This window comes from Panthera onca, chromosome D1 (assembly GCF_046562875.1).
Source record: "Panthera onca isolate mPanOnc1 chromosome D1, mPanOnc1 haplotype 2, whole genome shotgun sequence".
Lineage (NCBI taxonomy): Eukaryota > Metazoa > Chordata > Mammalia > Carnivora > Felidae > Panthera > Panthera onca.
In genome coordinates this window covers 48387868-48414305 of record NC_138348.1, presented here as the reverse complement: position 1 = coordinate 48414305, position 26438 = coordinate 48387868, and the positions used below count along the sequence as shown (strand labels likewise).

The 26438-nt window shown below is 36.3% G+C and overlaps 1 protein-coding gene across 4 annotated transcripts in view; it reads right to left on the bottom strand.

Moving 5' to 3' along the window:
• Positions 1 to 26438, bottom strand: part of SBF2 (SET binding factor 2) — a 490796-nt gene that overhangs the window by 384506 nt on the left and 79852 nt on the right. For all 4 annotated transcript variants that reach the window (XM_060605981.3, XM_078433202.2, XM_060605979.3 and 1 more), the window contains exon 2: positions 1783 to 1868. In XM_060605981.3, the coding sequence (XP_060461964.2) occupies positions 1783 to 1868 (86 nt within the window). The remainder of the gene's footprint in view (positions 1 to 1782; positions 1869 to 26438) is intronic.

Genomic DNA, 26438 nt, shown 5'->3' with positions numbered 1-26438 from the left:
TAATAGTGCAAATACCTGGTTATTCACACCATAAGGCCAGTTACAAGTATTTGTAGGCATGTGGAGGAGAAGAGAAAGGAATACAAGGGCCTCCCCAAAAAGTTACTTTTCCTTAGATCCTCACATTCTTTACCCATTTTTTCAATACAAAACTTCAAGACTTGCCCTTTCTGTGTGTCTACAGAACCTACAGCCCTCTTTGTATAGCTGTAAAAATCAAAATTAAACACTCAGCAATGTATCTTTTATCCTCTATAAACAGAAATGGACAGCCATTAGCTAGAATGAGAAAATGCACAATTTTCAACATCAGTTTTATTCCTAATGAATATTTCTGACCCATGATAGTAAGAGAATGAACAATTCTGCTGAGGGAGTTGGGGGAGGAAGAGGAGATGCTGTAAGATGGCAAACAAACATTAACAATGACGACAACAACAATCATCACCGTCATTATCAATAAGCTACTTCATTTACTAAGTAAGCTACTTCCACTTACTTTATGGAAGCCATTGTTCTCAGCATTTTGTATATTTTTCCCATTTTATCTTTACAACACCCTAGGAGATTAGTATTGCATTATCCTCATTTTATAGATGAAGATGCTGCTGCTCAAAGAAATGAAGTAACTCGTCTAAAGTCACACCATACACCTGGGGATTTCAACCTAGGTAGTCTCCTCCAGAGCCTTCACTCTTCACTATCAAATCATACCAAATGTTCTCTCAACAAGAACTACTTTAAAGAATACTTCTTGGGGCACCTGGGTGGCTCAGTCAGTTAAGCATCCAACTTTGGCTCACGACATGATCTGATGACACGTGGGTTCGAGCCCTGTGTCGGGCTCTGTGCTAACAGTTCAGCGCCCGGAGCCTGCTTCACATTCTGTGTCTCCCTTGCTTTCTGCTCCTCCCCTGCTCATGTTCTCTCTCTCTCTCTCTCTCTCTCTCTCTCTCAAAAATAAATAAAAATAAATAAATAAAACATTTTAAAAAAAAGAACACTTCTCATATGTGTGTATGTATATGTATTCAATCACACAATATAGATATATACATACACACACCTGCACATACACCCACACTCCACTATGTCTGACAACAAAACTTTATAGCCATATTGCCAAATACTTTAGTGGTCATCTTTCTAATCCCTCATTTACCACCACAGATACATCATCAGATAGAATGTCCTGGCCATCAAAATTATGCTCAATTATTAAATCCCTTTAAAATAGCTGACAAAAATAAAGATGTTGAATTGCACTACTATAAAGCAATCTGCAGACTGTGTAGCTAAAAAGAATTCAGATTTGTGATTTCAAGAGCAAACTAAACATGACTGGTGATCATTAAACCAATCTTTGGGGTGGGGGGGTGTGGGGAGTTCTGTTTTTGTTTAGTTTTCACCAAAACAATAACCTGAAATTTTTCAGACAAAAATATAATAAGTATTTGTTTAATGCCACACTATCACTGAAGCTACTAGGCTAAAATTTTGACTAAAGAAGCAGAGTAATTTCTCAGCTTCCATGTACATAAAGATCATTAATTTCATCTTTAATATTAGAGAGAAGCTTACATGGGAAAAGAAGAGCAAAACAGGTATTTCAGAATCAATATATTCAAAAGTTACTGGACTTGAGGGCAAGGGGATTATTTCTAGTAATATGTTACAGTTAAATCACCAAATTATTTAACAGTAACTATAACATAAATATACCATAAATGTAACATAAAAAGAAAAGTATCATAAAAGTACAATAAAGCAACACCAACTTACCAATTCAATTCCCTGTGGAAAAGGAGTATCATCCCAGTCCTTCTGTGGAAATCTTTGGATTATTTTCCCCAGACCTGCTCCTGACCCTATTAATAAAATCAAAGTGAATTAGCTATATGGTACCAAAAAATCTTAATACTCATTATATTAATCCTTATTTCTAAATGAATATTTGTTGAATAAATCGATATATTAAATGTTCTCAAGTTTTACAGGGTATAAAAGTATTTACCTTCTAAACATAATACTGAAATAACAAGCAATCCCTATCCTATAGATTCTCAAAAGAGTGACATATATGAAAAGCTAAGAAAAATAAACAGAGATATTGGAATCTAGTAGAGCCTCTACTATATTATGGGAGAACTATCCCTGTTCCCAGTAAGGAAAGCAATCTTAATAGTATCTCTAAAACAAAAACAAAAACAAAAACACAAAAAAACTCCTCTAGGGAGACCAAGTAATCTTAAGTAACAAATGAAATGGTACTGTTAGCACTAAGTTTCAGTTATGGGATATATAAATATAAACACTATTACAGGTAAAATATAGATTTTTTGAGTGGGCTGAGAACTTGCAAATGTCTAAGCAGGGTTTCTCAACATCAGCACTATTGACATTTTGGGCCGGATAATCCTTTGTTGTGTGTTGGGGGCAGGGAAGGCCTGTCCTGTGTACTGTAGGATATTTAGTTTACCAGCATCCTTAGTCTCAAATCACTATCACCACCATCACCACCAAGTCATTACAACCAAAAACATCTCGAGACATTGCCAAATGTCTTGGGGGGAGGAGGCAAAATTATGTTGAAAACCACCCGCCTATAAGATCATTGTTGTTACACAATTATCCTATGATTCTAAATAATGGATCAACTTATAATTCAACACTGGAGATATAATCTGTGAGTAACTTAGGGATAGAAAGTACACATTAGATCTAAGTTGCTTTTTGCTCTACTTTTTAAAGATCTTCAGGTGCTTGCATATTTTACATGTTGTCCCAGTTCACTTTGAAGTAAAAGCAACATTCTGATTATTTATACACCTAACTTAAGGGAGCCTTTAATACCTGATTCAATTTGTTATTTTTTAAAACAATTATCTACTATCATCTCTCACCCTCTCCCAGTGAACTCAAGTTTCCCCTTGGCCCTCACCCAGAGAGTTCAATAGCTCCATGGCCAAATTTTTTATCTTTAAGAGATAAATAAAAGTTAAATTCATTTAACTGAACAGCTTAGTACTGTGTTCTAAAAATGAGGTCACATTTGAAAAAGGCAAAATGAAAACATTCTCAATTAAATAAACAACTGCTGCAGTACAGTAACTCCTCATATATCCATCATTATAGGGGAATGAAGGATTTCATGAAAGGTAAACTAAATTAAAAGTGGTTTATCACAAGCACTCATTTTTTCAAAATCCACCTCAAACATGACCACTTCTGACATCGCAAGCAGACCTAATTCACCAAATTGTTAAGTCCTGGAGATACACATATGAAAAAGACATGGTCCCTATCCTCAAGACACTCATAATTAATAGGAGAAACAGGCAAATAAACTGATAATGAGTATAGTGTGGTAAGTACGAGGGCAGAAGGGAACCTAACTCACTGTAGCAGAGACCACTATGGAAAACTTTCTAGAAGAAAGGAGAGCAAGCTTTTTCTTTCTTTCAGCACCATCTTTGTATCCCCAAGCACAGAGTACATTGAATGCCTGGCACTCAGTTCATACTGAGCTAAATGTTTATTTTAATAAATTTGTCAATATTGACAACTGTTTTAAGCTCATATCTCCCTGTCTTTTCAAAGAGAAATAAATGCATGTTATATATCTAATCATATTTAACAAGGTGTCCATACACTGTTTATTCAGTTCTGAGAGTGATAGCTAATGTACATTAGGCTCAAGAAATATTTTATCATTCTAATTTTTACTAATTATAGAAATAAAAAATGGTAACTGCAGAAAAATTTTTAAATACATAAAAATATAGAGAAAGTACCCATAATCCCACAGGTGGAAACAATTACTGTTAATATTTTAGACTATTTTATCTCAGATTATTTTAGACACGTGTATATTTTTCTACAGAATTGGGATCTTACTAAAACCTAGCTTTATCTATTCATTTATTACTTGATATTTTACAATGAGTCTTTGATGTTAAACATATTTTCTACTTCCCTGTTATTATAAATAATGCTATAAAAAGCAGTTTTCTATATAAAACTTTACCTTCATCTCCCTTTTCCCCAGAAAAATTCTTAGATATACAACTACTGGGTCAAAGAGAATGAAAAATTTTCAAACTAACACAAAGCCATAGGGCCCACCAGAAAGATATTCAACAGTCTTTTTACACTCAGTAAATTCTTTTTTTTTTTTAACTTAATTTTATTTTTTTTATTTAAGAGAGAGTGAGAGAGCACAAATAGGGGAAAGGGGCACAGGCAGAGAGGGAGAGAATCTTAAGCAGGCTCTACACTCAGCACAGAGCCCAACACAGGGCTCAGTCCCACAACCCTGGGATCACGACCTGAGCCGAAATCAAGAGTTGGATGCCCAACCAACTAAGCCTCTCAGGTGCCTCCATTCTGTAAATTCTTTAGGAATAAGACTGGCATTTTCACTACATTCTTAGCAACAATTGTTATTTTAAAAATTTGTTTTAATTACTGCCAATTTGAGAGATTAAAAGTTCTTCTTTGGGGATACCTGGGTGGCTCAGTCAGTTAAGCATCCAACTTCAGCTCAGGTCATGATCTCATGGCTTATGAATTCAAGCCCCACATCAGGCTCTGTGCTGACAGCTTAGAGCCCGGAGCCTGCTTCGGATTCTGTGTCTCCCTCTCTCTCTGCCCCTCCCCCACTCATGCTTCATCTCTCTGTCTCTCAAAAATAAACATTAAAAAAATTTTTTAATAAAAAATAAACAAATAAAAAGTTCTTCTTTGGCAGCAGCATAACTTTCAAAAGTTCTCCAAAAGCAACATTATTTACTGATTTTATTTTTTTTTAATGTTTATTTTTGAGGGAAAGAGACAGAGAGTGAGTGGGGGAGGGGCAGAGAGAGAGAGGGAGACACAGAATGCGAAGCAGGCTCCAGGCTCTGAGCTGTCAGCACAGAGCCCGATGCGGGGGCTCAAACTCACAGGCCGAAAGATCGTGACCTGATCCCAAGTCAGATGCGCAACCAACTGAGCCACCCAGGGGCCCCTATTTACTGATTTTAAAATTATATGCATGATATAACATGAAAGCTCAGTTTGAAATACTGATATAACATTTCTAAATGCACACAGAAATACGACTTGTGAGTGCAATGACTTTCAGTTATATGGTAATGTTATTTGAACTGGAAATTAGGTTAGAAAATGACAATAAAAATGGTAAAATAGGGGCCCCTGGGTGGCTCAGTCGGTTAAGCGTCTGACTTCGGCTCAGGTCATGATCTCAAGGTTTGTGGACTGGGCTCTGTGCTGACAGCTCAGAGCTTGGAGCCTGCTTCGGATTCTGTGTGTCCCTCTATCTCTCTCTCTCTCTCACTCTTTCTTTCTCTCTGCCCCTCCCCCGTGCATGTGCATGCACACGCTCTCTCTCTCAAAAATGAATAAACATTTTTAAAAATTTTAAAAGAAAATGGTAAAATAAGATTTCACTATAAATAAAATGTGGAAAGAGCTACGATAATTTGGTTTCCAAATATCACATATATAAATTGCTGCAACGACCAGCTTTTGAGGAACTTATGAAAGTACCATACCAAAAGTAAATAAACATTTTCTGAATCTTGCTTCTTGATTTTTAAGCATTTAGTCTGAATATTTAGACTCCTTTTCTAATTTATGTATTTTATCTGACACTTATTCTTTTAGGCAATACTAATTATATTTAAGAATGCTGAGAAGATGGCATTTTACACTGAGGAATAAGCCATAGTGAGGGAAGAGTGTTCTAGAGTAGATGTCCACTGTGGATTGATCCTTATGTCCAGAAGTGAAGTATGCCGTATCAATCAGAGTCGTTGTGGAAGCAGCTCTTATTTGCACCACGTATTAAATGGCAGACAAAATTGTGACTGTCCACTGCATTGTCCACTGCTAAACTGGCAAAGGAGGGGGAAGTTATTAATCAGTGCCTTCAAGTTTTCTTCCCAGTCCCTACTGTCCTACTCTATCATAAAATTAAGAATTATGATGACTAGGGGCACCTGGATGGCTCAGCCAGGTAAGTGTCCAATTCTTTATTTCAGCTCAGGTCATGACCCCACAGTCGTGAGATCGAGCCCCACATCAGGTTCACGCTAGGTGTGGAGCCTGCTTAGGATTCTCTCTCCCTCTGCCCTTCCCCTGCTCACATGCATAACCTCTCTCTCTCTTGCTCTCTCTCTCAAAAGAAGAAGAAGAAGAAGAAGAAGAAGAAGAAGAAGAAGAAGAAGAAGAAGAAGAAGAAGAAGGAGGAGAATTATGATGATGATGATGATAAATGTAGTTACTATATTAAAAAGGGGACACCAGCACATTTGGAAATGTGTTTCTTTGAAAAAAGTATATATGCTACACAAACTGCCCAAAACAAATTTAGGAAGTGTGAGGAAATACTGGTGTGGTCAGGAATACTTTTCTCCTCCTTATATTTGGTAACCCACTTTCCCCTGGGTCCTGGTAGAGCTTTCAGGCTACCCGGCTCAGCCACAGGATTTGCAAATGACCCAGGATAATCCAACCACCCATCACCCCCCTAACAAAGCGACTCTCCTAGCTTTGGCCATGACTCCAGAGGGGCCCACCAGTATTCTCTGGGATTGCTAACTAGAATACTCTAGGTGTGACATTGCCAGTAGCTATAAGGAAGAACCAAATCTGCCAAACTATCGTTTCAGTAGGGATCAATTAAGTGGAAAAATGTAATACACTGCTCTAGACAAAACAGGATGTTTGATATTCGTTGTAACAATTGACAAAAATTAGTTGAGTGCCTTCTGTGTGTGCTTATAGATGTACAAAGTATATATTGCTTGGTTTAATACAGGCTTTGAACTTTGAGAGATGCTACTCTAATATATAATTCACTAAATCATTTCCTATGATATGTTTATCAAAACTGATCAGAGATTATCTACACTACACTTGTTTTATGATATCCATCTGCTCACATCCTTTTCTATAAAAAATGGAATCACTCACTGTTCAAGGAAGGGCAGCAGTCACATTCAAGAGCATACAATCCTGCCACTCCTCTCACCAGCCAGAAAATTACTAAATTCTTTATTTGTTTTTACCTACTGTTACTTGTCTGTATCATCTCTCTAAAATGAAAACAATGGTTTTTGGCTTGCTCTGTTTACCGATGTATCCTAAGTACTTAGGATAATTCCTGGTATCTGTTAGAGAATTAATAAAATACTTGTTGAATAAATGAATAGGACTAGTAAGTGGGCAAGGGCATCTATAAACTGGCAAGCAACTTATGACCAGAATAACCTGGCCATAAAAAGTATACCAGACAAATCAAATTCTTCTGCTAGGGAATTTTGAATAGAAAAAAATGAGAGACTAAAGCAGTCAAAAAAAAAAAAAGTACCAAGACTTACTATGATCTAGAGAAAGGTCAGGAAACCACAGGAGTCATGTGTAAAACTAAAGTTACAGGGGCCCCTGGATGGCTTAGTCACTTAAGCATCCGACTTCGGCTCAGATCATGATCTCACAGCTTGTGAGTTTGAGCTCCACAGCCTGCAGCCTGCTTTGGATTCTGTGTCTCCCTCTCTTTCTCTGCCCCTCCCCCCGCTCGTACTCTGTGTCTCTTTCTCTCTCTCTCTTTCTCAAGAGAAAAATTTTAAAAATTTTTAAATAAATTAAAAAAAGACTAAAGTTACAGAAAAACAGAAACTCTAGTCAGACTTGCCAGTAGAAGAAACAAATTGAGTATACACAAATGTAGAAAGAAGCAGAGATGCCACAGAGAAAGGCTGTACAGCTAAGTTCTACCTGTAGTAAATTATGGCAGCACTGTAATGACTGTCACCAAACTTCTGAGGTATTTTTACAATCTCCTTCCCTCTTAGGCTAGAATACACCTGCATTACTTGTCACAAAGAATCCAAACTAGAATACACTGTAAGAAACACCATGATAGATCAACTTCTTTCAAACTGGTAAAAGGTCTAGAAACAATTACATTAAAGGAGTTAGTAAGAAAACTTAAAAAGAAAAGTAGGTGCACATATGAGAATATTGTGCTCCAAATATCTGAAGAGCTATTACATGAAAGAAAATAGAATAGAATAGAATAGAATGGAATAGAATAGAATAGAGCCAAAGATATAATTCAAAGGACTTATCTTTGAGTCAACATAAAGGAAGAATCTTCTAAGAATGACACCTATTTAAAAAAAAAAACAACAGAGTAATTTGCACAGAAAGTAGTGATAATACCTGTGGACAAGCTACCAATTTTTCTGGTCTGGAAAACCACACAGAATGGTGAGAGGCCAAATCCAGAAAAGCTGGCAAGTAGACTATTACAGAAATTCATTTATTCAACAATAACACTATGCCAGGCCTTGTGTTAGGTGCTAAGGAGAAAAGGATAAAACTTGCTGTGAGAATATTTAGGACTTGAGGTTTCTGAAATGCAAATAAAAGGGCAGACATAGGCACAGTATAATGACATTTGAGTAAAGATTAGGAAAGAAAATGGTATTGTTTAGAAATCAGGTCATGAGTCTAATGAAATCAGAGACAGACTAAAAAGTTCCAACCTGAAAAATTCCAAATTTTGGAACAGAGATATTTCTTACTTCTTTTTTGATATACTAGCAGCTCAAGTCCAAAGATGAGAAATACAAGCTTTCAAGAATCCAAATTTAAAAAATAAGTAAGGGAGTATCCAAAAGAACAATCTTAAAAGTGGACATTCCTTCATGACTTAAAAAGCAATTCAAAATTGTCTAAAAGTGCAGGATGCATGCATAAAGACTTCTCACAATAACTTTTTTTTTTGATGATTTATACACCTAGCAAACTTTATAATTAGTCCACTTAATACTGCAAAGATATTCATGAAAAACTATGGTAATTTAAGTATGGACTCTCTGACTGGCTAATACATTGCAAAGTAAATTTATTATTATTTACATTCAAAGACAAAAGTTTCTTTATATCTACTAATAATGAAGGGTATTTGTCTTTCTCTGTCTGGCTTTTTCACTTAGCATTATACTGGGGGGTAGGGGAAAATAGGGAGATATTGGTAAAAGGGTACAAACTTTATAGTACACATTGAATAAGGTCCTTTCAACAACTATTTATGATAAAAATGTTGATAAAAATCAACAACGTGGGTATAGAGGGAATGTACCTCAACATAATAAAGGCCATATATGACAATCCCACAGCTAACAGCATACTCAACAGTGAAAAGCTGAAAGCTTTCTTCCAAGATCACAAACAAGACAAAGATGCCCACTCTTGCCACTTTCACTCAACATAGTATTGGAAGTCCTAGCCAGAGAAATTAGGCAAAAAAAAAAAAAAAAGAGCGAGCATCAAAATTGGTAAAGAAGAAGTAAAACTTACTATTTGCAAATGACATGATGTTATATATAGAAAATTCTAAAGAGTCCACCAAAAAATGTTAGAACTAATCAACAAATTCAGGGACACTTGAATGGCTCAGTAGGTTATGCTTCCAACTCTTGATTTTTGGCTCAGGTCATGAACTCACTGTCGTAAGATTGATCCCCGCGCCAGGATCAGTGCTGGGCATGAAGCCTGCTTAAGATTCTCTCCCTTTCCCTCTGCCCCTTCCCCACTCACTCCTGCACACATGCTCGCTCTCTCTTTCTCTCAAAATAAAGAACTAATCAAATTCAGTAAAGTTACAGGATGCAAAAATAATACATAAAAATAAACTGCATTTCTATACACTAATTAAAAAAAAACACTGGAAAGAGAAATGAGGGAAATAATGCCATTTATAATTACATCAAAAAGAATAAAACATCTAAGGATAAATTTAATCAGGGGGATAAAAGACCTGTATACTGAAAAGTACAACACATTGATGAAAGAAGTTAAAGAAGACACAAATAAATAGAAATACAGTCCATACTAATTGGAAGAATTAATACTGTTGTAATGTGCCGACTACCCAAAGTAATCCACAGATTCAATGCAATCCCTATCAAAATTCCAATGGCATTTTCCACAGAAATAGAACAATCCTAAAATTTGTATGAAACCACAAAAGACCTCAAATAGGCAAAGTAATCATTATAAAGAACAAAGCTGGAGGCATCACACTCCCTGATTTCAAACTATATTACAAAGCTATAGTAATCAAAACAAAATGGTATTGGCATAAAAACAGACATATAGATCAATGAAACAGAACAGAATAAAGAACCCCAAAATAAACCTATGCATACATGGTCAATTAATTTCCAACAAAGGAGCCAAGAATATACCAAGGGAAAAGGGTACTCTCTTCAATAAATCATGCTGGGAAAATTGGACAGCTACATGCAAAAACAACGAAACTGGGCCACATCTTACACTATACGTAAAAATCCACTCAAAATGGATTGAAGCTTTAAACATATTACCTAAAAAACATAAAACCGCTGGAAGAAAATACAGACAGAAAGCTCCTTGACATCAGTCTTGGTAATGACTTGTTTTAGATTTGACACCAAAATCAAAGGCAACAAAAATAAACAACTGGGACTACATCAAGCTAAAAAGCTTCTGCACAGCAAAGGAAACCATCAAGAAAATGAAAAAGGGAGAAAATATTTCCAAATCATATGTTTGGTGAGGGGTTAATATCTAAAATATATAAAAAATCATGCAACTCAAAAGAAAATAAAACAATCTGATTTAAAAATGGGCAGAGGATTGGAACAGACATTTTTGCAAAGACATACAGATGGCCAACAGGTACATGAAAAGGTGCTCAACATCACTAATCATCAGGAAAATGCAAACCAAAACTATAACAAGAATCACATCACACTTGTCAGAATGGCTATCATCAAAAAGACAAAAATAACAAGAAACGGCAAGGATACAGAGAAAAGAGAAATGTTGTGTACTGTTGGTGGAAATGTAAACTGGTGCAGCCACTATAGAAAACAGTATGGAGTTTCCTCAAAAAATTAAAAATAGAACTACCCTATGACCCAGCAATCCCATTTCAGGGCATTTATCTGAAAAACATAAAAACACTAACTCAAAAAGATATATGCACCCCCAAGTTCACTGCAACATTATTTACAATGGACAAGATAAGGAAACAACCTGAGTGTCCACCAGCAGATAAATGGATAAAGAAAATGGTGTGTGTGTGTGTGTGTGTGTGTGTGTGTGTGTGTGTGTGTGATGGAATATTACTCAGCCATAAAAATAAAGAAATCTTGCCATTTGCAATAAGATGGATAGACCTTGAGGGTATTATAAGTAAAATAAGTCAGAGAAAAACAAGTACCATGTGACCTTAATTATGTTTAGAATTTTAAAAAATAAACCAAGCTCATAGATACACAGATTGGATTATTTGCCAGAGGCTGGGGGGTGAAAGGGAGGAATGGGTAAAGGGGGTCAAAAAATACAAACTTCCAGTTATAAAATAAATAAGTCATGAAGATGTAATGTACAGCATGGTGACTACAGTTAATAATACTATATTAAATATTTGAAAGTTGCTTAGACAGTTAATCTTAAAAATTCTCACAAGAAATAGACTTATTGTGGTGATCATGTCACAATGAATGTAAATACTGGGGCATCTGGGTGGCTCAGTCGATTAAGCATCTGACTCTTGGTTTTGGCTCACGTCATAATCTCACAGTTTCGTGAGTTTGAGCTCTGCGTCAGGCTCTGCACTGTCAGTGTGCATTGGGATTCTCTGTTTCCCTCCCTCTCTGTCCCTCCCCAACTCACACTGTCTGTCTCTCTCAAAATAAATAAATAAACTTAAAAAAAAGATTCTCTTCAAAAAATAATGAATATAAATATTGAATCATTATGTTGTACATCTAAAACTAATATAATGTTATATATCAATTATTCCTCAATGATTAATTAATTATAACAGGCAGCATAAAAATAGTACAACTGAACTGGCATGAAAACAGATATAAAGACCAATGAAACAGAATAGAGAGCCCTCATGTATAAATCAAATGATCTCTGGGGCGCCTGGCTGGCTCAGTCGGTTGGGCGTCCAACTTCAACTCAGGCCATGATCTCGCTGTTGATGAGTTCGACACCCGCGTCAGGCTCTGTGCTGACAGCTCAGAGCCTGTAGCCTGCTTCAGAGTCTGTGTCTCCCTCTCTCTCTGCCTCTTCCCCGCTCATGCTCTGTCTCTGTCTCAAAAATAAAGATAAACGTTAAAAAAAATTTTTTTTTAAAGATCTTTAACAAAGCTGCTAAGGTGGAAAGAATAGGCTCTTCAGCAAATGCTACTGGGAAAACTGAAATATCCACCTGTGATAGAATGAAGATGGACCCTTATTTTATGCTATATACAAAACTTAACTCAAAATGGATTAAAGACCTACTTTACGACCTGAAACTATAAAACTCCTAAGAAGAAAGCATAGAGGAAAAGCTTCATGACATTGAATTTGGCAATGATATCTCAGATATGACATCAAAAGCACAGACAACAAAAGCAAAAACAGTCATCAAAACTAAAAACTCCTGTGCAACAAGGGAAGCAATCAACACAAGGAAATGCATCCTGCAGAATGGGAGAAAATATCTGCACACGTTAAAGGGTTAATGTCTGAAATAGATAAAGAATTCTTACAGCTTAACAACAATAACAAAAACCAAATAACCCAATAAAAAAAAGACATTTCTGCAAAAAAGAGATACAAATGGCCAACACCATACAAAAAGATGCTCAACATCACTAATCATTGGAAAAATGCAAAACCAAACCACAATGAGATATCACTTCACACAAATTAGGACGGCCACTATCAAAATTCCAGAACATAAAAAGCGTTAGTGAGGATGCAGAGAAAATGGAACCCTTGGGCATTGTTGGCTAGAACGTAAAATTGTACAGCCCTTATGGAAGTTCCACAAAAACAAACAAACAAACAAAATAGAACTACCATATGATTCAGAATTCCTACACCCAGGTATGCATTCAAAAGAATTGAATACAGGATCTCAAAGAGATATTTGCACATCCATGTTCACTGCAGCATTATTCACAATTGCCAAGAGGTGGAAGCAACCAAAATAACCATTAATAGATGAATGGATACAGAAAATGTGGTATATACATGCAATGGAATATTATTCAGCCTTAAAAAAGAAGGAAATCTTGTCATATGCTACAACATGGATGAGCTTTGAGGACATTAGTCTAAGTAATATAAGTCAGTTACAAAACCACAAATACTGCATGATACCATTTATAATGCCGTATGTATAGTAGTCAAGCTCTTAGAAACAGAAAGTAAAAGGTAGTGGCCAGGGGCTGGGGGCAGGCGTGATAAGGAGAGTTGTTGTTCAGTTGGTAAAGAGATTCAGTTTGGCAAGATGAAAAAGTTATAGGGATATGTTGCAAAATAATGTGCTATAGTATACATATAGTAGTTAACACTACCGTACCATACACTTAAAAATATTTTGGTTGGTAAATTTTATGTTATGTTTTTAATCACAATTAAAAAAAAAAAAAGATAGCACAACCCAATCTCATGGACAACATTTATAACAAAACTAGGTGAAAAGGTGTCTCCAAAAAAAGTGCATTTGGAGGAAAACTACTAACATCCGCAAAGTCTGCAAAGTATCAGCATCTGTGCAGAAGTCAGAAGGAAGCAACAATAACGGTTTAAGAACAGCAGACACGAAAACAAGAGAAACCCAACATAGCTCACAAGCTGAATGGCCAATTTGAAAAGAGCAGCTGAAGATGGAAGAGCAAGGACAATACTTCTGCAACAAAGACTAAAATTGCTGGAGTAATCTAGGCCCCACACTGAAGAAGCTGCAGGGAGTGGAATCAAATTGAGCAGAAGAGGACTTATACTTCCTGGCTCAAAGACATAAAAAAGCTATAGACATCAAGAAAATGTGGTACTATCATTAAAATAAATAAACAAATCATATTAACAGATAATAAAAGGAAAGCTTTATAACTGTCTCAATAAATGCAGAAAAGGACTGGATAAGATAGAATATGCATTCATGATTAAAAAAAAACTCAGTGAAGCACAAATACAACTTCTTCTATGATAAATAATATTTATAAAAAGCCTATGGCTAACATCATACTTAATGATTAAAGCCTCGATGTTTACCTACTAAAATTCAAAAAAAGGATGTCCATTACCATGGCTGCTATTCAATATTGTACTGAAGTTCTAAGTAGTGCAATGAAAGTAGAATACTATCTTTATTTGTAAACAACTCATAAAGAATCCTCAGAAATTTTTTAAAAAGGCACTAGAATAAATGAGTTTAGCAAGATGTCAAAAAGTAGTAGTATAAAATATTGATTATATTTCTATATGCTAGGAATAAAAATTAAAATAAAAATACCATATGCCATAGCATCAAAAACCGTGAATATTTAGGGTCATTAACAGGTAAATGAATAATAAACTACAGTATATCCAGACAATGGAATATTATTCAGCACTAAATGGGAAAAAAATTGCTGATATATGCAAGAGCATGGACAAATCTCTATTATTTTGAGCAAAAGAAGCAAACACAGAAGTACCTGGGTGGCTCAGTCAGTTAAGCATCTGACTCTTCATTTCAGCTCAGGTCATGAACTCACAATTCATGAGATGGAGCCCCACACTGGGCTCTGTGCTGACAGAGCAGAGCCTGCTTAGGATTCTCTGTCCCTGTCACTCTCTGTCCCTCCCTGCTTGCACACTCACTCTCAAAATAAATAAATAACCATAAAAATTAAAAAATAAGCAAACACAAATAACTATATATCACAGGATTCCATTCCTATGAAATTGCAGAAGACTAATCTATAGTGATAGAAAGGAGATCAGTGCTTGTGCAGGGCTAGGAATGGGTATCAAGGGTTGATTTGAATGAAAAGCATGCTAGAGACCTTTTTAGAGTGATGAAAATTTTATTTTTATCGCCATGGTGTTTATATCCTTCTGTTATCAGAGTTAAGACAATCGGGAGAACTATATCTTCTTTAAATTCTGCCTAGAGGGAGGAGTTAAGACGGTGGAGAAGCAGGGAGACCGGGATTTCCCTCATCCCTCAAACATCGCTATATTGAGTTGGGGACTTAGAACACCCAGGAAATTAGTCTGCAGAGTGACAGAAAAATCTCCACAGATAGATGGAGACAGCTTGGCAGGATCAAGGTGTGTGTATGTGAAGTGGGGCAGATAAAACTGCAAGGCAGGGAAGGGAGGGAACCTTCCCTTTGGAAGGGAGAGACAAAAGGGAGAGAAAGACAGAGGAGCTGTGAAATTGCACTATTGAGTTAGCACAAGAGGAAAACATCTCTGGACCACAAACTGGGGAACGAGAAATACAGAGAGTGCCAGTTGCTATTTTGCAAACAGCCTTAGAGCTAAAGCTCAGAGATTTCAAAAGTGCGTGACTTTCTCCAGAATGGAGCCACTGCCATGTGTGCCTACTTGGGGGGAGGGAGATGGTAGGCATCTCAGGGCACACTGAGAGACAACAGTCCCTTCCCTGAGTACTATGGGAAGAGAGCTTATTGCCCCCCACCTCAAGGACAAAAGACCTTGCAGGTGCCAGCCAGAGGCCCGTTGTCAGCTGGGCAGAGTGGAGCTACCCCTGAACTGGGTCGCCTGGAGCAGGATACTTTAAGGCATTGGGGTTTGAATCCCAGCCAAGTGCCTGGGATGCACGGGAGACTATGGGGCAGGACAAGCCTACCATACCCGCTACTCTGTGAGGGCTGCTTGAACACCATGGTTTGAGACACTGGTCAGGGGAGGAGATATTGGGGTGTGGCCTTTTTTCTGCCCATCACCAACATGGTAGGGCTTCAGAGAACAGGACAGCGGCCCCCAGTGAAGGTGGGACCCACTTACACCAAACCCCACCCCACTGTGCCTGGCAACTGCTTATCTATTAGAGGAGGACTGACACTGAGTGAACCAGATGGCCTCTCCTCCTCACCAGCACAGTCAGAAAATCAACAAGGAAACAACAGTTCTGAATGACACTTTGGACCAGATGGACCTAACAGCTATATTCAGAACTTTTCATCCTAAAGCAAAATATACATTCTTCTGGAGTACACATGGAACATTCTCCAAAACAGATTATATACTGGGTCACAAAAGAGCCCTCAACAAATATAAAAGGATTGAGATCATACCATGCATATTTTCAGATCACAACGCTATTAAACTTGAAATCAAACACAAGAAAACATTTGGAAAGCCCCCAAATACATGGAGGTTAAAGAACATCCTGCTAAAGAATGAATGGGTCAACCAGGAAATTTAAAAAAATTTAAAAAATATACGGAAGCAAATGAAAATGAAACCACGACAGTCCAAACCCTTTGGGATACAGCAAGAGCAGTCCTAAGAGGAAAATACATTGCAATTCAGGCCTATCACAAGAAGCAAGAAAGGTCCCAAATACACAACTTAACCTCACACCTAAAAGAATTATAAAGGCAGTAGCAAAGAAAGCCCAAAGCCAGTAGAAGAAGAGAAAAAATAAAGATTACAGCAGAATTAAACAATATAGAATCCAAAACAAACAGTAGAACAGATCAATGAATGTAAGAGCTGGTTTTTTGAAAGAATAAACAAATTGATAAACCCCTAGCCAGACTTCTCAAAAAGGAAAGAGAGAGGACCCAATTGATAAAATCACAAATGAAAAAAGAAGAGATCACAACCAATACCATGGAAATACAAACAATTATTAGAGAATACTATGAAAAATTACATGCCAACAAAATGGACAACCTAGAAGAAATGGACAAATTCCTAGAGACATCACACACTACCAAAATTTGAAAGAGAAGAAACAGAAAATTTGAACAAATCCATAACCAGAGAAGAAACTGAATCAGTTATCAAAAATCTCCCAACAAATAGGAGTCCTGGGCTAGATGGCTTCCTAGGGGAATTCTACCAGACATTTAAAGCAAAGTTAATACCTATTCTTCTCAAGCTGTTCCAAAAAGTAGAAACAGAAGAAAAGCTTCCAGAATCATTCTATGAAGCCAGCATTACCTTGATTCCCAAACCAGACAAAAGCCCCACTAAAAAGAATTACAGGCCAATATCCCTGATGAACATGGATGCAAAAATTCTTAACAAGATACTAGCAAATCGAATTCAACAGTATATTAAAAGAATTATTCACCATGATCATTCCTGGGCTACCGAGCTGGTTTAATATTCACAATCAATCAATGTGATACACTGCATTAATTGAAGAAAGGAGAAGAACTATATGCTCCTGTCAATAGATGCAGAAAAAGCATTTGACAAAATACAGTATATTTCTTAATAAAAACCCTCAAGAAAGTCTGCATAGAAGGAACATACCTTAACATCATAAAAGCCACCCGTGAAAGGATCACAGTTAATATCATCCTTAATGGGGAAAAACTGAGAGCTTTCCACCTGAGATCAGGAACACAACAGAGACGTCCCCTCTCACCACTGTTGTTTGGCATAGTGTTGGAAGCCCTAGCCTCAGCAATCAGACAACAAAATGAAATAAAAGACACCCAAACTGGCAAAGAAGTCAAACCCTTACTCTTTGCAGATGACATGATACTCTACATGGAAAACCTGACAGACTCCACCAAAAACCTGCTAGAATTGACACATGAATTCAGCAAAGTCGCAGGATATAAAATCAATGTACAAAAATCGGTTGTGTTCCTATACACCAATAATGAAACAACAGAAAGAGATATCAAGGAATCGATCCCATTTACAACTGTACCAAGAACCATAAAATACCTAGGAATAAATCTAACCAAAGAGGTGAAAAATCTAGACACTGAAAACTATAGAAAGCTTATGAAAGAAATTTGAAGAAGACACAAAGAAATGGAAACACATCCCATATTCATGGACTGGAAGAACAAATATTGTTAAAATGTCAATACACCCAAAGCAGTCTACACATTCAATGAAATCCCAATCAAACTAGCACCAACATTCTTCATAGGGCTAGGACAATCCTAAAATTTGTATGGAACCACAAAAGACTCCAAATAGCCAAAGTTATCTTGAAAAAGAAAACCAAAGCTGGAGGCATACCATCCTAGACTTTAGCCTGTATTACAAGGCTGTAATCACGAAGACAGTATGGTATTGGCACAAAAACAGACACATAGACCAATGGAATTGAATAGAGAACCCAAAAATGGACCCACAAAAATACTGCCAAATAATCTTCAACAAAGCAAGAAAGAGTATCCAACGGAAAAAAAGGGTCTCTTTAGCAAATGGTGCTGGGAGAACTGGACAGCAACATGCAGGAGAATGAAACTGGACCACTGTCTTATACCATACATAAAAATAAATTCAAAAGGGATAAAAGACCTAAATGTGAGACAGGAAACCATCAAAATCCTAAAGGAGAAACAGGCAGCAACCTCTTCGACCTCAGCCACAGCAACTTCTTCTTGACCTGTCTCCAAAGGCAGACATGTACATATATATGTACACAAACACACACACACACACAAACACACACAATGGAATACTACTCTGCAATGAAAAAGAATGAAATCTTGCCATTTCCAGCAACGTGGATGATGGAATTGGAGGGTATTACACTAAGTGAAATAAGTCAGTCAGAGAAAGACAGATATCATATGATTCCACTCATATGTGGAATTTGAGAAACTTAATGGAAGACCATAGGAGAAGGGAAGGAAAAATAAGATACAATCAGAGAGGGAGGTAAATCATAAGAGATTCAGTTGAGCAGTGATGGTGGTGGGAGTTTAGGGATTGGGGAAAATGGGTAATGAGCACTGAGGAGGGCACTTGTTGGGATGAGCACTGGATGTTGTATGTAAGTGATGAATCACCAGAATCTACTCCTGAAGCCAAGACTACACTGTATGTTAGCTAACTTGACAATTAAAAAAAATTTTTTGCTTATACTGAATGGAATCTATCATAATCTATGGAAGGATGAAAGAGTCCTAGCATAACTCTTCTATAGTGTATACATTTCTCCTGTAATAGTTTTCTCTATATTTCCACTATATTTCTCTATTTGCCCTTCTAGTCTGTGTTTGTATAGGTATTGTGACACAAATATGCAATATCTCAAGGCAGCCTATCTTATCTTTGGATGATTATCATAGCAGAAGATCTTTCTGAGAAACTGAGATATAAAATATTTAATTATGCTATTTATATTATCATAATCAATCTATCACATTCTTTTATTTCAAAAATGACACTAAATATAATATGTGAATTAAAACTGAGAAGATAATTGTGTCTGTTTAAATCTAAGAATAGTTATTTTTCTCTCTCTTTTCTGGTTCTCTCTATATGTAACTTTTGGTTTTTCAACACAAAATATATATCTTTAGATGAATTTGAATAATTTAAAACTCTTTCTAAGAATGAAATATGGTCCTTTGTAGCAATGTGGATGGAACTGGAGAGTGTGATGCTAAGTGAAATAAGCCATACAGAGAAAGACAGATACCATATGTTTTCACTCTTATGTGGATCCTGAGAAACTTAACAGAAACCCATGGGGGAGGGGAAGGAAAAAAAAAAAAAAGAGGTTAGAGTGGGAGAGAGCCAAAGCATAAGAGACTCTTAAAAACTGAGAACAAACTGAGGGTTGATGGGGGGTGGGAGAGAAGGGAGGGTAGGTGATGGGCATTAAAGAGGGCATCTTTTGGGATGAGCACTGGGTGTTATATGGAAACCAATTTGACAATAAATTTCACATATTAAAAAAAATTAAATAAATAATATTTTGAAATGCCAAAAAAAATAAATAAATAAAATAAAATAAAACTCTTCTAAACCCCCAGAAGACAGGAAATGTATTGAGTTTTTAGGTTTACTAGGTTAAATACTGTATCCCAAAGATTCATGTCTACCTGAAACCTGAGGATGAAACCTTATTTGGAAATACAGTCTTAGACGATATAATTAGTTAAGATGAGGTCATACTGGATTAGGGTAGGCCCTAATCCAATGACAAGTGTCCTGGTAATAATAAACGGAGACATAGATAAACACACAGGGAAAACACCATGTGAAGACACAAGCAGAGACTATAGAGTTGCAGGTGTTAGTCAAAGAATGCCAAGGATTGCAGGCAACCACCAACCTTGCCTACACCTTCATTTCAGTCTTCTCGTCTCAAGAACAGTAAAAGAATAAATTTCTGTTGTTTTAAGGTACCTCTAATTTGTAATACTTTGTTATAGCACCCCTAGAAAACTGAAACATTTGGTAATAAATACTTCATTATATTAACAGGTATTTGATTTGCTGACATGAAAGAAAACTTGAGAAAAAATCTGTTTTGCTAGAATAGCTACCTGTTGGTCACAGTCAACATTCTTGGGATACAGGATAAATTCAGTCCCATTTCTACTTGACAGTCTTTCAAATCTTTGAATAGAGCTAACAAAAATCTTGTCCCCTGCCTCCTTCTCTATGCCTCTCTCCATTGGCCCAATCTTATCAACTCTAAATATTTCCAATTTATCCCATGGATCCCAATTTGATATTATTTTACATGGTTAAGAACATGGATTCAGGGGCACCTGGATGGCTTAGTCAGTTAAGCATCTAACTCTTGATTTCAGCTCAGGTCATGATCCCAGGGTCATGCGATCAAACCCCACGTTGGGTTCCATGCTGGACATGGAGCCTGCTTAAGATTCTCTATCTCCCTCTCCCTCTGCCCCTCCCTGTCTCACACATGCTCATATTCTCTCTCTCTCTCTCCCTCTCAAAATAAATAAACTTTAAAAAAAAAAAAAGAAAAGAACACGGACTCAGGATCTACACTACCTGCATCCTAATCTAGTTCCATATTTACTTGCTATGTGGCCCTGGGAAAATCACATTACCTCTCCGTGCTTCATTTTTTCCCCATCATTAAAAAGTGATACTATTACCTATGTCTTAGAGTTCTTGTGGAAAAAAAAAAAAAAAGAAATTAATAAATATGTAATGTATGTCAACAAGTGTTTGGCAGATGGTAAACGCTATATGTAAATGTTGTTGATGATGATGATAACCATGATGATTATAACAAAATGAGTATGTGCCAGTTTGTCTGAGTAGTACTCCAAGCTGAATATAATATTTGAGATTGGGCTTATCTAACTGATACATTGTAGAGAATGGCTGCTCTTGATAACTGGACCACTAACAGTGAAGCTTCGTATTGGTCTTCTGGTGACCGCAGGACTCTTGATTTATTGAAGTTACTTTTGAATAAAACATGTAAATCTTTTTTTTTAATTTTTTAAGCTTATTTATTTATTTGTGGGAGAGGGGGGAGGGTGAGAAAGAGAGGGAAAGAGAATCCCAAGCAGGTTCTGCACCATCAGTGCAGAGCCCGATGTGGGGCTCAGACTCACAAACCACGAGATCATGACCTGAGCCAAAATCAAAAGTCAGATACTGAGCCATCCAGGTGCCCCAAAATACATAAATCTTTTTTTAAAACAATGTTTGATACTAGCACGTATCTGTACAAAGGTATTTCAGACTCAAGCTTCATCTCTGTGAAATTTCTTTAGTCAGCACAGCACATTCACTTTCTACATCCTACCTCTATTACCCACTGTATATCACTTTTTTTGTTTTTGTATTTTAGTTAGGATATATTATGTCATATCATAAAATATAACTATCAAATCATATATATACATATCATAAAATGTGACTATCTTAACTTAATTTAATGGGTATTAACAAATTCTCAATAAAAACAATCTCAGTAAAAAAACACCAAAAATTGAAAAATGGAAATTATTTGTGTTATACTAAAAAATTGTTCAAGAAGTTTCTTCAGAAAATATTTTCCAAAAAACTTCATTAATATTGGCATAGGTCTGATTAATCTACCTATGGAGTAGGTTTTAATCTACCAACTGGAGTCAAAATTTCTACTTGGAAAACATCTCAGTCAAAACATACTATATACACATTACTGACATTGGTAACAGTTGTAATGCATTCTATCCCAAAACAATCTGCCTGGAACTTCAGCACTGTGCCACCACCTATTCTCTCCTTCACTGAGAATATCATCTCAGGGTAAATGACAAAAGCATAAGCACAATGCCAGAAAATCAGAAATTCTGACCTTCCAAGTATATATAATTGACTTATTCATCTTTAATAGGGTAGAAGCTAACCAACAGAAACTTAATTTACCTGTTAATAGGTAAAATTAATATGAGGGTCATATTCAACTTGTAGGTCTCAAACTTCCCATCCCTGAATTACAAAATATGCTTTTTAGCAAATGAAAATTGTTAAATATTATTTACTTATTCACCAGAAGACTTGTGTTATAATGCTAAAATAATCAACTAGAAAATTGAAACTCATCAAAATAAGTAGATCTAGTTGTGTCAGTAAAGACCAATTTTCAAAGGATAAGGAAAAGGAATACTGTTCATTAACTGAAATGAAAGCATGCAGGAAATCATTCCACAAAAAGCTTTCATATTTGATCCATTTAGTATTTAATCAAAGAAGTCTGTTTATTTCAACTGAAACAAGCCTTTTGTGGTTATTCAAAAATTTAGGTAGGAATGTAATGTGATTTTCTGATTTTTCCAGAATAATCTCCTATTATTCAATAGGTTTATTTAGAACACACAAACTATTTTTTTTCCAGAGTTAAACTTAGCCAAGAGCCCTGGGGCTTTTACAGAAGTGAAAAAGAATGCATTTAAAACTGAACAGAATACATAGAGAACAAAGTATACCATTAAAAATAATAAATCGACAATAGCCACACAACCTCAGTCTCCATTAAACTCAAAATTCATTGATAATGTATAAATTCAATGATTTAGAGAATAAATGTCAAGATTAAGAAAAATAGATTTAGTCAGAGAAAGACAAATATCATATGATTTCACTCATATGTGGAATTTAAGACACAAAACAAATGAACATAAGGGAAGGGAAGCAAAAATAATATAAAAACAGGGAGGGCAGGGCGCCCGGGTGGCTCAGTCAGTTGAGCAACCGACTTTGGCTCAGGTCATGATCTCACAGTTTGTGAGTTCGAGCCCCGCATCAGGCGCTGTGCTGACAGCTCAGAGCCTGGAGCCTGCTTCGCATTCTGTGTCTCCCTCTCTCTCTCTGCTCCTCCCCACTCATGCTCTGTCTCTCTCTGTCTCAGAAATAAACATTAAAAAAAATTTTTTTAAATAAATAAAAACAGGGAGGGGGGACAAAACATAAGAGATTCTTAAATATAGAGAACAAACTGAGGACTGCTGGAGGGGTTGTGAGTGGCGGTGGGCTAAATGGGCAAGGGGCATTAGGGAGGACACTTGTTGGGATGAGCATTGGGTGTTATATGTAGGAGATGAATCACTGGATTCTATTCCTGAAATCATTATTGCACTATATGCCAACTAACTTGGGTGTAAATTTTTAAAAAATAAAAATCAAAGATAGAAGAGTACAAACTGAAATCAAAACTAAACATATGATTTGCATTTTGTAAAGCTCTTGAGATTGCATCTTCTTACTGAATAAAATGTCTTCTCTAATAGCAATGAATAAAGAACTACAGGCAGTCTGAAATACTGTACAAACTATATGGGTGCAAAGCACTATTTTTAAAAGAAAGTCTTCTCAAGTCTGTATCTCCAAATACCTACCAAATGTGCCCTCTCACCAGCATCACTCACAATCACCCTAGGAGTTCACACTCTCACCATCTTTCATCTGGATGACAGCAGCAGCCTCATCACCTCCCTGATTCCTGTTTCTCTTCACTCCAACATGTTCAAGCATCTGGCAGTATGTAAATAGGCTCTGCAAAGTCAAAGGTCATCATGCTAACCCTCTTGATCAAAATCATTAAATGATTCTCCCACTGGCTACATAATAAAATTGTCTAAATCACTGATTTAGGGATTTCCACATCATCCAAAATGTGAATAACAAAGACTGAATTAACCCACCAACCTGCAACAACTAAAAACCAGACAAAAATATGTGAAACAATGGTTTTTAGACACTGACATCAGGCAGTAAAGGACACTGAACCCTGAGAGAAAGTAAAAAATTAAGTGGACCCGACAATTGCTATACCTTATTCCTTAGTGAGCATTTCCAGACTGCAGGAAGGAGGAATCCAAGCAGAGTCCAGTGGTCTCCCTGAGCTGAAGCAATAGAGAGTTGAAAGCCAAGAAAAGACAAGAAGGTTGGAGTTCACAGGGCACAGTACCAAGGAGAAGAGAGACTACTAGGAAGAGAGAAGTCCAGAGATCCACAGAGGACCTCCCTGAGTCTTCCCCTAAATACTTGATTAGTACCACCTGAGGCCAGGGAACAACCCACATAAAAGGAACAGAGAGAGTGATTCTCCAGAGCTCACAAAAGGCAGGAACAATGTGTGTTCTCAACAGCCAAGGGTTGGGGGGGGGGGGGGGGAAGGGAGTCGGTCCGTGAGTTTGAGCCCTGCGTCGGGCTCTGGGCTGATGGCTCAGAGCCTGGAGCCTGCTTCCGATTCTGTGTCTCCCTCTCTCTCTGCCCCTCCCCCGTTCATGCTCTGTCTCTCTCTGTCTCAAAAATAAATAAACGTTAAAAAAAAAAATTTAAAAAAAATGAAAAACAAGACTTAAAACGATCAGCCATTTCCAAGTAATTTAATTACATCTCAGAAAAATTCAAGATTATGTACAAAAACATAAAAATATTCACCACTCAACAGAGTAAAATTCACAATGTCTAACATCTAGCCAAAGACCACCAGGCATGAAAAGAAGCAGAAAAAGATGAGCCATAATGAAAAGAAAAATCAACCAAAACAAACTTCAAATCAACACAGATGAAATTAGTAGAAAAGGACATTCAAAGTTATTATGACTATGATGCATATTTTTAGGAATAGATATGAAGAATACCCTGGATAAAATTAATAAATTAGACACTACAGAAAAAAAAGATCAGTGAACAAGTTACAGCAATAGAAACTCTCCAAAATGAAACACAGAGACAGACTGAAAAAAAAATATGAACAGAGCATCAATGAGCTGTGGAATAATTTTCATTGGCCTAATATGCATGTAACAGGAGTCCCCAAAGGGGAAAGGAAATGAAAAAGATTTGAGGTAATAACAGCCTAATTTGATGAAATTTTATTTTTCTAAATTTGATGAAAACTATAAATCCAGTGACCAAAGCTCAACAAACTCCAAATACAATAATAATAATAATAATAATAATAATAAATAAAATTATACCAAGGCATGTCAAATTACTTTAAAGTTAAATTACTTTAAAAAGATATAAAGCAAAAATCTTAAAAACCAAATAAAAAAGACACATTCTATACAGAGTAACAAAAATAAGAATGACAGCAGACTTCTTATAAACAATGCAAGCCAGAAGACAGTAGAATCACATCTTTAAGATACTGAAAGAAGAAAAAAAAATCAACTCAACATTTTAGGCCCTGTGGGGAGATTAATCTCCCCAACCAAGAAACATCAAACATCCTAGCCTGTGAAACACTTTTGCCATGGCAGGCAGCACCAGTATGAACCAGTATGGAGAACCACATAAACCAAAAAGCCCAAAATAACACTGCAAAAGCTCTGAAAATTAAACTGCCACTAGAATAACAACTCACAAAATTAGACTATGTTCCATGTGCTAAATCCAAATAGAATGACTAATTAAACGGCCAAAATGTCCAGGATATAATTTTAAAAAATCACCCATCATATAAGGAGCCAGGAAAATCAAAACCTGAATGACAAAAGACAATCAACTGATGTCAACACAGACATGAATCAGACACTAGAATATCTAACAAGGATTTTAAAGCACTGTCAAAAAATTCATCAACAATCAATCACAAATTCTCTTGGAATATGAAAAATTAGAAAATATCAGCAAGAAAGAGAAGTCATAAATCAAAAGGAAATTCTAAAACCAAAAAATAAAATACCCCACCAAAATAAATAAATAATCTTCAAAAAAAAAAAAAAACCTAAATAACCAAAATAAAAATCTCAATGGATGGGGATGGGGTCAATAGTACACTAGATACTGTACAGGTTAGAATTATTGAAATTTAGGATAAATCAGTAGACTTTACCCAATCTGAACCAGAGAAAATAAACTAAAACATAAAGAACAGAGTCTCAGAGGACCCATGGGACCATAACAAAATATTTAGTGTTCACAACACTGGAGTGTTGGAAGGAGAAGAGAGGGTGGAACAAAGTGTATTCAGAGATAATAATGGCTGAAACATGCCCAAATCTGGCAAAGCCAACAAAAAATTCAAGGAGATGAGTGAACCTCAAACAGGATAAACTCAAAAGAAATTTGCACCAAGACACCTCATAATTAAACTTCTGGAAACTAAAAAGAAAAAGTTCTTAAAAGAAGCCAGGAGAGAAAGACTACATTGCCAC